The sequence below is a fragment of the Strix aluco genome, chromosome Z (assembly GCF_031877795.1).
Source record: "Strix aluco isolate bStrAlu1 chromosome Z, bStrAlu1.hap1, whole genome shotgun sequence".
NCBI lineage: Eukaryota > Metazoa > Chordata > Aves > Strigiformes > Strigidae > Strix > Strix aluco.
In genome coordinates, this window is record NC_133971.1 from 13045208 (window position 1) to 13063542 (window position 18335).

An 18335-nucleotide genomic window follows, 5' to 3' on the forward strand; every position below is an offset into this window, starting at 1 on the left:
AAATGGATTACCTCTTTCTGCAGCTTTTCTTTTACTGTAGTGACTTAATAGAGCCCAAGGAAAAAGCTCCATGCTGAAGTTCTGGGTTCTGAGCATGTGCCAAGCCTAAGCAGAAAGGCTTTAGGGAATGGATTAAGATACTGTAGAGCTGCAGGAGGGTCTCAAGGAATATCTATATATCTTTTCAGGGCCCAACAGTTAGCAGGATAGGGATTTCTGAAACAGCTGACTGCCAATTTTCTTTAATAACCACTCATGAATCTAAATTCTATAAACTTGCATTTTCTCAAAATTTGTACTTAATCTTTATAACACATTTTATGGTAGTGAGTTCTGCAATTTTATATAAAGCTTTATAGGAAGTGTTTTCTTTTAAATCTATTCTGATAATTTACTTGGATGAGATTTGATTTTGTATTAGGAAAAATAATGAATATTGCATATACTCTAGAGCATTCATTTAGAGACTATCCTATCTCCTCAGTGGTTTGCAGGTTTTTTTTTTTTGGGGGGTGGGGGGGAGGTTTTTTTTTTCTTTTTAGAAGTAGAGAAGCTACTTGGTGTTTTCTTCAACTTACCAGTGTCACCACAGAAGCAGGCATCCAGGGTCAATGAAATATTTGAGCTTTGTAATATTAGTAATAAGGTAAAAGGATAGCAGACTACAAAGTATTTAAAATGAATGAAGAAAAAATCTAACAAGACAATGCTAGAAAGCAAGGCCAAGTAACTTGCTATTTGTATAATTAATTAAAAATCCTCTAAGATAAATGTGTATAGATTAGTTAAACATTAGAGCTAGACTCTGAATAATGGAGGGCAGTTGGGCAAGCAGTATGAAACCAAAAAAAGTCAATGTTGATGCACAACAGCACACACTGCGACCTATACTCATACCTAATCCCCGGTTGTGTAGGTAAAATGAACAGCATTCACTCAAAAACACACAAGACATCGTGATTTTTTTGCTTTACATTTAATAGGGCTAAAAAAGGCAATTATGCTAGAACTTAGATGAGTCGCCCCCTCCTCTTCTATGCATCCTTGTACCATCTTGTAAAGTCATCATGTGAAATACTCTGTTGAGTCCTGTTCAGGACTTTCAAGTAGCTACAAGACCTAACTGCAAAAAATATCCTGATTTCAGTCATTGCATTTAGTTTATCTAGGAAGTTAAGGACAACTGCCTACTGCAGGTGGTGGAGAGCCCGACGAGAAGAGAGGCACTTCTGGACCTGTTGCTCACTAATGGAGAAGAACTTATTAAAGAGGTCAAGACGGGAGGTTGCCTGGGCTGCAGCAATCACACCCTGATGGAATTCTCAATCTTGAGGGGTACAGGATAGGTAAAAAGTAGTCAGGACCCTAAACCTCAGAAAGGCAAACTTTCATCCATTTAGGGTGCCAGTGTCTGAGATCCCTTGGGAAACTGCCCTTAGAGGCAAAGGACTGAATGAGACCTGGGAGATATTTAAAGACATTTTCCTTAGTGTGCAAGAGCTCTCAATTCAGGTGTGCAAGAAGTCAGGCAGGGGAGGCAGGAGGCCAACTTGACTAAGTCAAGACCTAATAGCCAAACGAAAACACAAAATCAAAATGCATAGACAGTGGAGGCAGAGATATACATCCTGGGGAGATTATAGGGATATGGCCCAAGAACACAGGGAGCCAAGGCATAACTGGACCTGAACTTGGCTAGGGATGTGAAAAGTAACAGGGTTTCTTCAGGTACATAGGACAACAAAGGAAGATTAAAAAAAATCTGTACCCCCCGGATAAGTGAAATGGCAGACCAGGCTACAACAGACATGGAGAAGGTTGAGCTACTGAACAACTTTTTTGCCTGTCTTCACTTGCAAGTGCTCTAGCCATGCCACCCAGTTCATAGAATCCAAAGGCAGGGATGGAGAGAATGAAGAACTGCCCGCCATAGGAGATCAGGTACAAGACCATCTAAGGAATCTGAATGTGCACAAGTCCATGGGACCTGATGAGATGTGTATTGGGTTTCCATGGCAAGGTTTTGGCAGTGGGGGAGTGCTACAGGGGTGACTTCCATGAGAAGCTGCTAGCAGCTTCGCCTATGTCCAACAGAGCCAGTCCCAGCAGGCTCCAAGACAGACCCACCATTTGCCAAGGCTGAGGTCATCAGTGATGGTGGTAGTGCCTCTCTGATAACATATTTAAGAAGGGGAAAAAAACCATGCTGTGGAGCAGCAGCCAGGAGAGAGAAGAGAGAATATGTGAGAGAAACAATTCTGCAGACATCAAGGTCAGTGAAGAAGGAAGAAGAGGAGGTGCTCCAGGCACCAGAGCAGAGATTCCCCTGCAGCCCCTGGTGCAGCCCATGGTGAGGCAGGCTGTGCCCCTGCAGCCCATGGAGGTCCACGGGGGAGCAGATCTCCACCTGCAGCCCCTGGAGGACCCCACGCCAGAGCAGGTGGATGCCTGAAGGAGGCTGTGACCCTGTGGGAAGCCCACGCTGGAGCAGGCTCCTGGCAGGACCTGTGGACACCTGGAGAGAGGAGCCCATGCTGGAGCAGGTTTGCTGACAGGATTTGTGACCCCATGGGGGACCCACACTGGAGCAGTTCATGAAGAACTGCAGTCTGTGGGAAGGACCCACATTGGAGAAGTTTGTGGAGGACTGTCTGCCATGGAGCAAGGGAAGAGTGAGAGAGCATGTGTGATGAACTGACAGCAGTCCCCATCCACTGCCCCTTGCGCTGCTCAGGGAGAAGGTAGAAAATTGGGAGTGAGGTTGAGCCCGGGAAGAAGGGAGGGGTGCGGGGAAGATGTTTTAAGATTTGGTGTTATTTCTCATCACCCTACTCTGATTTGATTGGCAATAAATTAAATTAATTTCCCCAGGTCAAATCTGTTTTCCCAGTGATGGCAATTGGTGAATGATCTCTCCCTGTCCTTATTTGACCCACAAGCCTTTTGTTATATTTTCTCTTCCCTGTCCAAGTGAGGAGGAGGAGTGATAGAGCCACTTGGTGGGCGGCTAGCTGCCAGCAAAGCTCAGCCTACCACAGATGCATCCACAGGTCCTGAGGGAACTGGCAGATGAAGTGGCTAAGCCACTATCCATCATATTTGAAAAGTCATGGCAGTCCAGTGAAGTTCCCCCTGACACGAAAAGGGGAAACATAACCCCCATTTTAAAAAGGGAAAAAAAGAAGACCCTGGGAACTACAGACCAGTCAGTCTCACCTCTGTGCCTGGCAAGATCATGGTGTGGATCTTCCTGGAAACTATGCTAGGGCACATGGGAAATAAGGAGGTGATTGGTGACAGCCAGGATGGCTTCACGAAGGGCAAATCATGACTGACAAATTTAGTGGCCTTCTCTGATGGGGTTCCAGTGTTGGTGGATAAGGGAAGAGAAACTGATGTCATCTACCTGGACTTGTGCAAAGCATTTGATGCTGTCCTGCACATCCTTGACTCTAAATTGGAGAGACACAGATTTGACAGATGGACCACTCAGTGCATAAGGAATTGGCTGGATGGTTGCACTCAAAGAGTTGTGGTCAATGGCTCAACGTCCATGTGGAGAGCAGCGATGAGTGGCATTCCTCAGGGGTTGTTGTTGCTGTTTAACATCTTTGTTGGTGACATAGACAGTGGGATTGAGTGCACCCTCAGCAAGTTTGCTGATCACAGCAAGCTGAGTGGTGCGGTCAACACGCTGGAGGGAAGGGATGTGCCATCCAGAGGGACCTGGACAGGCTGGAGAGGTGGGCCCATGCAAACCTCATGAAGTTCAACAAGGCCAAGTGCAAGGTCCTGCACATGGGTCAGGGCAATCCCAAGCACAAATACAGGCTGGGCGATGAGTGGGTTGAGAGCCGCCCTGTGAAGGACTTTGGGGTAGTGCTGGATGAAAAACTGTATATGAGCCAGCAGTGTGATTCTCCCCCTCCACTCCACTCTGCTGAGATCCCACCTGGAGTTCTGTCTTCAGCTCTGGAGTCCTCAGTACAGGAAAGACATGGACCTGCTTGAGCAGGTCCACAAAGATCATCATGGGGTGCAGCACCTCTCCTGTGAGGACAGGCTGAGAAAGTTGGGGTTGTTCAGCCTAGAGAAGAGAAGGCTCCGAGGAGACCTTATAGCTGCCTTCCAGTGGGGAGGCCTACACGAAAGATGGGGAGGGACTCTTTATCAGGGGGTGTAGTGGTAGGATGAGGGGTAATGGTTTTAAACTGAAAGAGAGCAGATTTAGATTAGATAGAAGGAAGAAATTCTTTAATGTGAGGGTGGTGAGACACTGGAACAGGTTTCCCAGAGAAGTTGTGGATGCCCCCTCCCCGAAAGTGTTCCAGGCCGGGTTGGTTGGAACTAGATGATCTCTAAAGTCCCTTCCAAGCCAAACCTTTCTATGATTCTATACAACCCTTTAGTTTTCTATGAACTGAAAAATCATTACAGTTCCTACCTCAATAAACTGAAATCTGGGTGTATTTTGTTTCCCAAGGTTATAGTCACTACAGATACGCAAGAGTAGAATTCTGCACACACACGAACTACGATAATGAGGGCTACAGAAAAGCAGATTAGGATGACGCAGAATACCAGCATTTATTCTGAAGGTAACTGTGCATTGACATAACAGAAACTGTAGAAATTGAACAGAAGAGAGATCTGTTACAAGCCTTGATAAACTAGATCTTGAAAAAGCGAATACAGATGCTATTAGGCTATATGGCATAACACAATACGGGCTGTTTAGGAAGCATGCTGTTGTAGAGTTGCACACTCAGCATCTGTAGCCCTTTGCACAGAAAGATGTGCAGCTTTCCTAAGTGTTTATCTTAAAGCAAATAAATTTGTTTGCAAAGGCTCTGGAAAAAAACCCACAAAACCAAAAACCAAACCACATTCTGAGATGACACTTCACTGTTAGTTTCAAGTGTTTGGAAGGCCACATATAGGAGGAGCTAAGTTATTTAAAATTTTGCCTCTACAGAGTACAATAACATTTTAAAGGAAATTGAGAAGAGTTAAAGCAATCTAAGAAATGAACATTAAAAAATCATGTATAAAATATGATTTTTGAAGTGAAAAGGATTGTTGAAATCTTTATCTCTTACATGAATATCTGCATCTTAGTAAAGCAGCTGAAAAAACTCTCCACAATGCAAATCTTGGCATTGCTTGCCATAAAACTGTAACTGTGAGCAGTTAAAAGTAGAAATTTTTGCATTTTTTCCTATTTCACGCTGACCAAATATACATTTTTACTAAATTAAAATCAAAAAAAAAAAATCCTCCAACAAGAAGAGATTACGGATATGAAAAAAGCTTATCATAAGTATGCCTTAGCCCCCAAGTAAGAGTACACTGGTGCTTTGTTTCATTTTAAAGTAAACATGTAGGTCACACTACATATGAAAGGCTTCTAGGCGCATTCTTTTTGTATCTTCTGGATGTCTCAGGGCAATTCCATATCGCAGCAGGAGTTCTATATAAGGTGGCCAAAATGAGTCATTGATTTTTACATAGGGTTCATGAGGTGTGCTCATTAATTTGTTTATAAGCATCTGGAAGACGAAAAGGATAAGATTTAGAAAATGAACAAAACAGCTAGATTTTTATCTCCTTTAATCAAATGTATACAAATTATTATAATGAGACACTTATGTAGGCCATATAAGAAATACAAGACTACAGGAGAAATAAAAGACCTGTTCAAAGTAGAAATAAAACTAAGAACTTCTATTTAACTTCATCACATCTTTTTTGATGTAAAAATTAGAACCAGAATTCTCCTTTTATCCAGACTAAGTTTTTCGCAATCTGTCAAAAATTTTTAGTGGACATTAGATAGTGAATCTATAAATGGCTAAAAAATCTGAACATGAAGGTGATAAATCCTTATATAATTGATCTTTAAATCAGTACCTGTTAATTTAAGATTCAAAGCATTAAATAGGAGGGAAAGCTAGATTTTTGGGAATCACCTCAAAACCTTAATGAGTTGCTGTCAACAAATAGTATTTCTCCTTCACTCTTTCAGATTTTAGCAGAGAATGTCCATCTTACAATTTTTCTAAATTTCATCTCACTAATAAGCTAAAAAACCCCTCTCTTCTGAGATTGGGAGGAATTTTTTTTCCTCTATTTTGTGTCCTTCTGTAGGTAGTGTTAGAAATAAGTAAGTTTGCACATGCGAACAGTTTAACATCATCGTCCTACATTAACTTCACTATGTTTGCACACCAAATCTTTCTGCTCATCTCATAAATGGGTTATCCAAATTCTTAATATTACTTCTTGTTTGGGCATGACAAGACTCTTGCAACAAGTCACCTCCTTTTGATACTTCCTTACTCCTCCTTTGTTCCTTAACTAAACATAGAATTAGTTAATGGAGTTAAAAACAAGCATCAGTTTTGACATTCTTCTTCTGTTCTTGGAGACCATGTTTATACCCTCAGAATACTGCTCATGGGAAATACGGCACACATTAAATAATTTTACCCATCCCATGGTGCTCTCTCTATTCATCCCAGATATTTCATCTTTCTACTCAGAGTTTCTAAATGTTACAGCTTTCCCAATTTCATTAGGTACAAAATACTCTGTCTGCCTCTTTATTGCTAAAGAAAAACTAAAAATCCTTACTACCAGACTTTAGTCTTTTTTCACCCATTGCTATTTAAAAAAAATTACTGCTCTTCTTTTTCAGAATATTCTGAAGAGTTGTTCCAGTTTATGTATTTTGTACTTATCTGCCAAAATCTGAGTATTTACTTTAAATGTATTATGTTAGATGATTTGTTACTTAGTCTTTTCCAACATCTGGCATTCCAAAATAGCATTTATAGCTCAACTTTACATACATTTCTATTGTAAACAGTCTTTCAGATCTTAAATTAGTTCAACAAATTCTCAATCAGAAAGGAATAATCCTCAGATTGTTTAAAAGGAAAAGAATTACTATATTTGTAAAAAATTACAACTCATTACCGGAACAAAAAGTAGTGTAACAAAAATTTTGAAGTTTGCATGAGAAAAGTTTACTCCTTGCTTACTACTTATGCTTACTATTTATGCTATTTTGAGGCCGCACCTTGATGACTGTGTTGAGTTTTGGGCCCCTCACTACGAAAAGGACATTGAATGACTCGAGCGTGTCCAGAGAAGGGCAACGAAGCTGGTGAAGGGTCTGGAGCACATGTCGTACGAGGAGCGGCTGAGGGAACTGGGGTTGTTTAGTCTGGAGAAGAGGAGGCTGAGGGGAGACCTCATCGCCCTCTACAACTACCTGAAAGGAGGTTGCAGAGAGCTGGGGATGAGTCTCTTTAACCAAGTAACAAGCAATAGGACAAGAGGTAATGGCCTCAAGTTGCACCAGGGAAGGTTTAGACTGGATATTAGGAAGTATTTCTTTACAGAAGGGGTTGTTAGGTGTTGGAATGGGCTGCCCAGGGCAGTGGTGGAGTCCCCATCCCTGGAGGTGTTTAAGAGTTGGGTTGACATAGCGCTGAGGGATATGGTGTAGTTGAGAACGGTCAGTGTTAGGTTAATGGTTGGACTGGATGATCTACAAGGTCTTTTCCAACCTTGATGATTCTGTGATTCTATGTATTTTAATTAAGTAGGTACTGATATACTTAAATAATATAAATGTATACACCTAGCTTGTCAAAGTGGATTTATTAAAATGTACATTTTAATTATTTAACAAACACATGGATATTGAGGAGACATGGTTAGGAACACATGCACTGATTGCAATTCTGTGAATGAATTACATTTGTACAGCAGCAAATCCTAATGCTGTAATTATAATACAAAGATAACTTTGCATTTGTCTCTTTAAGAAAGTATTATCTGTATCTACAAAAACACTTCTGAAATTTAACAGGCACTTGAAGCTAGAACTGAATTGCTCAACAAAAAAACCTCCCATAAAACAAAGATAATGGACATGGACAGTTTACGCCAAGATAGTTAAAATGAAAAATAAGTCTGGGTTTTTGGAAGTAGTACGTTCTTCCAAATGGAAATCAGACATTGCTTAGATGTGTTCACATTTTGAGGAGATTAACAATATCAGAAAAATGTGAAGGGCAATTTTAAGCATTAGAAGAGCTTTAAAATTTTTATTCCATAGGGAGTGTGGCTATTTTAAATTCTGATCTGTTTTCAAGCTCTGCCTAATTTGGCATTAACAGGCATGCTGAGATACTTGAAGCATATAAATGATTTTGATGGCGTAAACCCCAAGTATGGGCTTTAAACTAAAGCACAACAATGTCATAGTGACCAGATCATAGCATCTTAATACCAGAAAGTTGTTAGTTATCAAGTTTTCCCTCAGGAAAAAACTTTTTCCCCCAGGAAGGTCTTACACATAGATACTTACAACTGTCTGAAGACTGAGGATGGAGGAGGAATAGAAAATTTCACTTCAAATGTTACATTTAAGAGAAGAAGGAACAATGCTAGTGAAAATATTTTTAATGCTCCTTCAGAATTGTGCTTTGCAATTCAAATTCATAAATTCCACAGTGATTAAAAATACACACTAAGCAATGCTCACATACTTATAAAATCAATTAGAAATGCTTGCATCAGATTAATTGATCTTTCATATGAAAAGATAATCCAGTTAATACGTGAGACTACACATTAACTGGTCCTTCTAGAACTGTTATTGTATTATATTTCAGAAATATTTTTATTGAAATAGTACAAAATATAGCATGAAATGGAACAATTAATTTTTTTAAGCATAGTGTTTGTCTCCTCTAAAATGAACCACTGAGGCTCATAAATCTTTAAAATAAACATTATAAAATTAAGAAATAAGGGATAATTATTCTCTATCTTAAACTGAAGATTAAATTATCTAAATTATTGCCACATCTCTTGTAAAAAATCAAGGGATTAATTTTATAGGAATTAAAACAGAAATCTGATAAAACATTCTTAAACGTTCTACTTTTCAATTAACTATTTTAATTGTATGTCATATACTGTTATTTATCTTACTAATATATTATGATCAGATCTGAGTACAGGAAAAACCCCTAATCTCTATGTAACAAAACCATCTTACCTCTAAAATTTCATGCAGCGTTATCAGTTCTACAGATAGCTCTTCAGAAGAACCCTGCAAAGATAACCACCCCCCAGCCAAATTAACAAATGCCAAGACTATATAGTCAGGAAAAATGTTAATTGACAAAGAAAAAATAATCACCCAATTATTTGATTACATAGTACACAACAGATGAAGACTTTTACTTAGATTTAGTCATGACAGAAATACAAGGTAGTATTTAAATCTACCCGTTCAAAATCACACACTTTAAATGTAACATTTTAAAAATTGTTTATTAAAAAAGTGACCATAGTGTATCTACCTGGGTTTACATTTAAATAAAACCAAATACATCATTTTTATAATGTTGTACAGGGCAAAACATTCTATGAATATGATGTTAGGAAAAAATGATGTTTTTTCGTGAACTTTATGAAAATGTTTACAATGCAAATTTGACACAGCGCAAGACTTCAGTTCATAGTGCCTTAATATTTTTTCATGATTTGCCAATGAATATTTGTTTACTCTTACTCCGACTTCAATTAAAAAAATTGGCCAAACTTAAGAATCATTAAAAATTTGGGAAAAAAGTCCTTGATAAAATATCATTACAAAATTACTTGTTTTCATTTGCAGCAAGCAAATCAAGCCATTTGCCTATAAATTGATATGGATTTCATAAATTGATATGGATTTCTTAAACAGCAATGCTAACAAAATCGCTTGTGCTGTTGCAAGGTGAACTTGATTCTTTTATTTTTCAATTTTATCCTTTTTCCCCATCCACTTCACATTCAACAAAATAATACAGAACTGGTGGCTGCTTACTCAAGCACTGCTGTTGAATATATCAACTTAAGTCCTAAGATATTAACAGCTGTGCAGCACCTTATACAAACTCCACTTCTGGAACAGAAGGAGAATACAAGCAATAAAAAAGAATTCATGAAAGGCAAGTTCTGGCTCCTTTTTTCCAGTCACAGTTGTTAATATTCTCACCTTCAGAAAGCCACAAGGGGGGACATACTACTGCCTGCTCCATGGACACCTCGCAAACCATGGAGCTAAGGCTCAGTAATGCCTGTCTTTGTGCCTTTGTCTTGACAGTAGGCTGAAGAAATAGAATCTGCACTAAGAAGCTGCAAAAGGTTCCTTAGAGCAATCATGAAGATACTTCATAGCCTTGGCTGTTGTATTTTCCTGGCCAAAAATATGACTTCATAACTTATATAGTGGGTTCAGAATTCATGTTTCAGAGTTGAAATTAGGTTATGACTTCAACAATTACTAAAACTGACATACAAAGAACAAAATCCTAAGGGTATTAGTGTAAAGAGGTTTGCACTCCCACAGAACTAGAAAACTTATTTTGCTAGGTTTGTAATATACCTTGTATATGTTTTGTTTTTTATTATCTTACATATTTTAAGTGTCACCAATATAATAAGTACTTCTAATTAATTAATTAATTAATTAATGCTTATAAAGTAACTTTTAAGCAGGATGTTTAGTATTTGTTTATTTAACCTTCCATGAGATGGACTGGCATTAAGAATATTCCTCAACATATGGCTTCTCATATTTCTTATCTTGGGAAAAAAAAAAAAGTCTTTTTTTAATCCAAGATTTAAAATGCAAGATAATTCTTACCTCAAACACTACCTATTCTAAAGGTGTTGGGCCACGGCAACAGAGGCTAACCTGAGCAGTGATTCAGTCTTCCCTCCCACTCCCAATCCCAGACGCAGGTGCCTGGTGAAAGGCGAGTGGAACCAGAACAGCGAGGCTGGGAGCAGTTTACGCTACTCTGCAGCTGTGCCCTACAGACATCAGCCCTGCACATTTGTCCTCACACAGAACTACTGGGAGCACAAGAAGCTTCCACAAGGTGAAGCAGAAATTACTGCTGTACAGAGTTAAGTTCTTCCAGAGTATTGAACCAAGCTGATAATTTCCCTGAATCAATGTAGCAGCAAATTTCATTGCTAATGATGACAATTTGTATTTCTGACACAATAAAGAAAACTATACAGGTAAAAAAAGCTGTTTCTCCTGCCTTCACAGTTAATCACTTTAGATGCAGATTATAGGGGACCAGCAGTTAAGGCATTCAGATCCAAGTGAGTCAAAAGATAAAGAAGAAGCTATGAATTCATAAGGAGTGAAAAGAAAGAAAAAGGCATGTCAGAAAACAAACTGTGTTTAGGAGTTCAGGCAATGCATAAATAAAATTAAAGCTAAGACAAGATAAGACTTTGGAAATTTATAAAAATTAATTTTACATTTAAGTAAAACAAAAAAAAGGTAGAAGGTGACTTCTGTGAGCAAGGGGAAGGGTTGATTAATCACTTTGGGTGATAATTTTTTTCTTTAGATTTTAATGAGGAAAATTGCATGGAAGAGAGATGAAGTCAGGGTAGCTAGTAAGAATTTCTGACAGTCAGTATAACAGAGGCTGAGAAAATTTAAGCAATTGATTTTGCTCTGGGGTGGAAGATTTTCATGAAATCTTCCTCAGAATTCTGAAACACACATGAATTCACTGTTCCTTTTATTTAAAACAGCTGGATATGACCATGAGCAACTTGATCCAACTTTGACATTGGCACTACCTTGACGATGGTGTTGGAATGGAAGATCTCCAGCAGTCACTTCCAGCCTATATTTTTCTATGGCATCACATAAATAGGAGCAAATAAATAGATGCATCTCATTATAGGAAATACATTTTTAAGGAAATAATGATTATATATACGGAAAAAATGGACAACTGCTTAAAATGCATCTGGGAAAGTCATTAGGTTTGAAGAAGCATATCCTAGAACAACTGTAAGATGAGTAAGAATCAGCAAATAGGGAGATGAGACTATCACGCCAGAATCAAGAAATATATGATTGAAAGACAACTGTTAATTACATCCCTGAAACCTTAATTTCTTAATGTTGGAGCAAAATGTATCATATTAAGTAATAGCAGAAGACTGTAAGCCATTGATATGCAGAAGAACTAAGCTATAATAGAATAAGATGTTTGAAGATGGTTGAATAGGACTTAGAAAATGAACATCATGCCTTGAAGGCTCCATTTGGTATTTTTATGTGCAAAACAGGTACTTCTGGCAAAAACAAGTTGGGTTTTTTTAGTTAAAAGCTCAATGTTCATCAGTTGGAAATAACAGGAAGAAAAAAGACAAGGGTGTAATTAGTTGTTTTATGTGACTGTGAGCTAGTAGTTTTGTTTATAACATTGATTTTTACCAGGTTCCAAAAAAGATGAATCCAAGTGGAAGCAAATATAAAAAATGGGTATTATTAGGATATGCCAGGGAATTGTAAAAAATTATCTTACAGAAGAACAGGAAGCTTTGCTACTTCAAATAGCAAAACAAAGAAAGAAAGGGTATAAGATTGCTGTCTATAAATATATCAGGAGGAATAAACACAAGAAAGAAAAAGAGCTATTCTAAGGACAATGCTGGCGCAAGAATACATGGATCTGTGTTAGACATGAATAAATTTAGACTGGAAGTTAGGAGACCGGTTCTAACCAAAGTACTGAGGTAATAGAACAAACCCCAACAGGAACAGTAGTAACGAAAATAATTACTTTTTAAATGGAGCTCCATTATAATACTAAAGAAATTTTATTTTGTGGTGTCTGAAATAACAGGGAACTGGATTAAAGAAGTCCTTTCTATTTCTGTATTCTTAAGCATGTCTAAAATCAAAATCAATCCCCACCTTTTTTGTAACTATTCTTTCAAATAGTAATGGTAAAAGGTTTATTTTTACTGCAGACTTTGAATTTATTATGCAAAATACTGCCTGACTGCCTATTTTCCCTAAAGTTTTAAGATAATTTTAGGCCCATTTTGCCTGAGCAGAAACTGATGGTTAACATTCCAAATCACACCATAATTATAAACACTTGTCCTTGTAATTGTTTCAAAAACATTGTTAGACAATTAAAATTTCTTTTGCCAAGGAAAATATGAGCCCACTTGCCTAGTCCAGTAAAAAACAAAATGGGACAATTTGGAGTAAACCCCTCACCATTTCCAAATTTGGCACAGCTTAGAGTTCAGTAAGAAATACCATACATTGCTATGCATCTCACTGAGTAAAGGATACATGCATTAAAAAAGAAAATATCCAGCTGGGAACAGCCTTACACAATATAAAACAACCTGAAAGATACCAGTTAAACCTAAAGGATCAGCTGTAACAACCACACTTATTTCAAAATATAACTGCAGATTCTATGTTAGTGGATTTAAAAAGATATTGCTTCCAATTAAATAGAAGTCAAACATTCCAAGTTTTATCATTGTTAAGAAAATCTTACCTTCTTTTTAGCACTTCCACCATTCTCTGGAAGGGGAAAATGTTCTGCTAGGAATCCACCCAGAGCATTCAAGAGTTCTTCCTTATATATCTTTAGTTGTAACATTTTATTTTGCAGTTCATTAAATGCTCTAATATTCAAACTAATAGTAAAAAAATAGCAAGAGAATATGAAATTCAATAAAATAATTTAATTAAAAAGTTTTAAAGTAAAAGAGTCCCTTATTTTATATTCTTATGAGTTCAGCGTCTTAAATCACAGGACATAAGCAGATAGGAGCAATATTTTCCATGTTTCAAATATGGATTACTGAGTTATTATATGATCTATTTAACAAAGCAAGGAGTATATTTTGTTTTCTCATTTGCTCTTATTGATATTTAAATTCTTCAGTATTGTCCTGGTTTCAGCAGGGATAGAGGTAATTTTTCTTCTTAGTAGCTAGAATAGTGCAGTGCTTTGGATTAAGTATGGGATTTGGTATCAGAAGAATGCTGATAATACACTGATGTTTTCAGCTGTTGCTAAGAAATCAAGCACTTTCCAATTCCCCATGTCCTGCCCATGCACAGGTGTACAAGAAGCTGGGAGGGAGCAGAGCCAGACCCCCAGACCCAAATTGGCCAGTGAAATACTCTGTATTATGTAGTGTCATGCTCAGTATATAGAGGAGGGTTGGCCAGGAAGGTGGGGTTCTCTCTCATTTCTGGGATTGCAATTGGGGGATCTTAGTCTTCTCGGGATCACTAGCCAGGAACAGGCTGGGTATCAGTTGACAGGTGGTGAGAAACCGCATGGTGCGTTGCCCATTTGCACTTCCTATTATTGTTATAATTTTTTTTTATTCCAATTATTAATTTTTTTTTGTCTCAACCTATGAGTCTCCCTTTACCCCTCCAATCAACTCCCCCATACCCCAGGAGCAGGAGGGGGAGCAAGCGTCTCTGTGGTGTTTGGCTGCTGATCAGGTTTAAGCCACAACGGTCCTTTCTGCCACCCAGTGTGGGGCTTGAAGGTTGGAGATAATGACAGATCTGGCCAGAGTGTATTACAACAAATTTGCTATAAGCATTCATTATATTGGCTTATCAGTTGCTGGTCATAATGTTGATTTATTGGCTCCTAGGGTTGTGGCTCATTCTTAGAGTTGTGCTATGCATCACCTCACTTGCCGGATGTAGTTCCTGTGCTTCTGCTGCTGATCACCCATGTGAGGTGGATTAAGATTTTTGCTTTGCTGTACTAGGTAATATTGTTTTATGGCACAACAGAGTTGTTGGTCCCAAGATTAGTCCACTATTTGTACTCAGCATTGTCGTAATTTCTGTACTTCAGGAGTCATCTAACGGAAAGGGTTAACAATTATACCCTTTACCTTTTCTCCTCAGAGACCCAATCCATGGGGGAAACACTTCCCTTCACCTTCCCTTCTCCTCCAGGCTACTTACAATAGTGTTTGAAAATTTCGGACATTTTGAATATCCTTGGAGTGTTCGTCTTACTGCTGGGAACCAGCGTGTTCCTGCATGTGGTTCAGATTTTGTTCAGGGTTAAGCAACTATTTAAGAGTATCACACAGAGATCTACCCCAAGGCTGAAGAGTTATGAGTAGCAGGGTGTGTGAGATAGCATGGGCAAGTACCTAGGACAGCGGGTACCCCCAATGTTTTGGAACTTCACCCCTGAACAAGTGCAGAATCCTGAAAAACTAGTGAAGTATTTAGAAGAAGTATTCTGTCACTGTGGTAATTCCAGAGAGACACAGATGACTGCAACATGCTGGGGCCTGGCCCGTGCCTACCGAGCCCTGTTCAACACTATTCAGTACCCTGAATGTGATTTAAACCACAATAAATATAAAAACACCGTAGAAATACCTTTTTTGGGAAAGTTGTTCAACTTGGGTGTTTGCCTTTTCTTCAGTTCCATTAAAGGCATATAGTAGCTGCTCCTGTTCCTCATGCCACTGCTGTTCTCTTTGAACCATGAAAAGTAGGAAATGGCACAATAGATAAATAGTTTTCCTGGACCGTCAAAAAAAAAAGTGTGGTACACAAGCTTACGGCATTCAGAAGGCCAAATTATTGTATTACCTTTTCAGATCTTCTTCCAGTTGTTTATTTTTTGACTGAACTGTGGACAGCACCATTTCAAGGTGATTCTTTACTTTCTGCAACTATAAAAAAGTAAAAATAAACCTACAGTTTGCAGATAGCCCAGTCTGTGCTATTTGTTCTATGTAAGGCTACATCTGTAAATCTGGTAAAGAGGGCCAAAATTATCTAGAATTTCTTAAGAAATATGGCTACAGAGTGACACTCTATTTTTAAATCCAGTTGGAGCTATTTAAAATGTTACTGTCACCAGCTGCTAATTAGTGTCTTACTGAAGCTCTGTAAATTAGTTGATTTTACCTGAAGCAGATTATGGAGCATACACATGAACTTCTCATCTTATGAAAGACTGAGGAGAAAACATCTGCAGCACCAGGGCTGCGTTGTTTAAATTACTGCAGCTGCTTGCAAGAATGAATCTGTGCTAATAGCACCAACATAAAATGTAGAACACTCAGAAAACAAAGATGCTGCAAAGAAAGACTAATTGCATCCATTAATTAAATGGTCATTAGTGATATGGACATATCTGGGAGAGTAAAGAGGGAGAAATAAAACTACTGCAGCCAGAAGCTATATGCACTGCTAAAGATAGGATACAGTGGACTCTCAGTGGACTAGGTCTTTCATTAGTGCATTATGTTCTACAAAGTAGTATTTCTAATAGTTTATGGCTTTTAATATAAACCATATATATGGTTTTTTAATATAAACCTATGATTTGGATGTATTTTGTCTCCTACCATAAAAACTATGAGAACTTTTACATTTAGCTCAAAGAAATAAAAATTGTGAAAATATTCTACAGAAGCAAATATTCTCTATGTATGCAACATCTGAAAAAAAATTTGAATCCTCAACAAAATAGGCCACAAAATGGGATATCAGATCAAATATGTCATAGCAATACAGTCAAATGAAAGTGTGTAACCAAACAACGTGTTAATTGTGATCCTTAACAGCAGTTGGGTACTAGAGGGAAGACGAAAACCAAAATGTTGTTTGGGGTTTTTTTAAGCTATAGTAATAGGAATATTCTCAGGTCATGTTGCATACCAATGTCCAATCAATGTAGTGTAATGGTACCCATAAGACATTCTTGATTTGCTTTCTTCCGGGGCTGGAAGAACTCAACAAATTATTGCCACAGAACTCTAGAACTAAGAATACTGACTCTTCTGTGTAAAACGTAATGTTACGTTATTTTATATCAAGTATGAAATGAAATATATAAAAAATTATTGTTTAAAAGGTCATTCATTGCAACTAGGAAATTTTAGTAGTTATAATACAGGGGAAGAAAAACATTAGAACAACAATGCCTGAAGAAACATACACAGTATCTTAGCAGTAATCCACCACAAGAGTAGTCATAGGAAAATGCAACATTGTATATACTTTCTTCATTTTTATTCAACAAAATGTTATCATCCCTTAACAAACAAAAAGACTTACCTCTTCTTTTCCTAATGATACCAGTACATCTGGATTGGTAGAAATTACTGAAAAATAAAATTAATTGGGTTTTTTGCACTGAATGATACAGACTTGTTTATACTGAAAAGCAGCCTGGCTAGAGAGAAACTTGTGTAGCCTCTAAAAATCTAGCTTGGCTGTCAGCAGTTCAACCACATTTTGTGGTGTCCTGCTGTGCTAACCTACTGTCACATTTCAGCAAGTGAAATCACACCAAAAAAAGTGTGGTGTTAATGCTTCTGCGTTATTTTTCGTATCTGAACTAGCTTAGTTATATAGATATAAGTGCATAATACTGAAATGTGAAGTAGTCATACTTCAAGATAAGCAAGACTGATTTTTCCAGTGGAATGGATTCCATCAACATTACTAATGTGGGCAATGAAATTCTTCTAGTCTTCCAATTCCTTGTTAAACAGCCTCCCAAATGCTTGATCAGGATTGTAAAACTTATCAGATTTAAAGAACTTAGAAAGCATGCCACTATTCTTACTGTTCACAAGAGCAGTCACATGTAGGGAGATTAAAGGCCCAGCAAGGCCAATATCCTAACTCCAACCCTGACCAACAGCAGTACTTAAGGGAAAGTACGGTACTGTTCAAGGATGTAGTAATGTTTTCCCAGAATGCTTCTGCAAAATGCAGTGATTTATGGCTCATGGATTTTCTGAATAAGAAGTGCGTTGTTGTATTTGATAGTCTTCAATGGACTCCAATCAATTCTCAGTTCGATGTCAACTTGCAGCATCTGCACACACATATAACTTGAAAAAGTGAGGCATTTGAATCTATTAACAGGAGAAATGAAAGTTACTCTAACAGATTTAAATCTTAATATGACAGGGATATTTTTTGTCCAAGCTTGGGCTCCAAATCTCAAATCTTAAAAATAATTACTTCAATAAAAGCTTTTCCTTTAACAAAAAGGAAAACCCTTAACCCTCTTATAAAAGCATTAAATATGTCCCAACTACAATACAGTTGATTTCATAAATTTATAAAAGTACTTTTTTTCGGCAATTTTATAGTTACTACCTCCACAAATTTTGAAAAGCATTAGACTAGTAGTTTTAATAGCAGTGTTTGTTCTAAGATGAAAATCAGCAAAACTACCGAGTTCAAAATGCATTAAATTACATGTCACAATAAAACTGCTTTTACTTAGAGAATTACTGTTTCTAAATCTTGACACAAAATCTGAGTAGAGTGCTCTCAAATTAAGCTTATGTTTAAGAGCTGTGGGAGGTAGTTGTCTGTGCTATTATTAGAGCAAGATTTCTTTAATCACATGAATATCCCACATACACAATAGGATTCACTGGTGTGCCTTTACTCA

At 37.6% G+C, this 18335-nt stretch overlaps 1 protein-coding gene across 1 annotated transcript in view; it reads right to left on the minus strand.

Annotated features, from left to right (window-relative positions):
* Positions 1–4562: 4562 nt before the first annotated feature.
* Positions 4563–18335, minus strand: part of CENPK (centromere protein K) — a 29729-nt gene continuing 15956 nt past the window's right edge. Inside the window, exons 5-10 of the mRNA XM_074812498.1 lie at positions 16979–17025; positions 15503–15585; positions 15287–15385; positions 13410–13551; positions 9077–9130; positions 4563–5549 (exon numbers count right to left, since the gene is read on the minus strand). Of these exons, the coding sequence (XP_074668599.1) occupies positions 5391–5549; positions 9077–9130; positions 13410–13551; positions 15287–15385; positions 15503–15585; positions 16979–17025 (584 nt within the window). The 3' untranslated portion in view covers positions 4563–5390. The remainder of the gene's footprint in view (positions 5550–9076; positions 9131–13409; positions 13552–15286; positions 15386–15502; positions 15586–16978; positions 17026–18335) is intronic.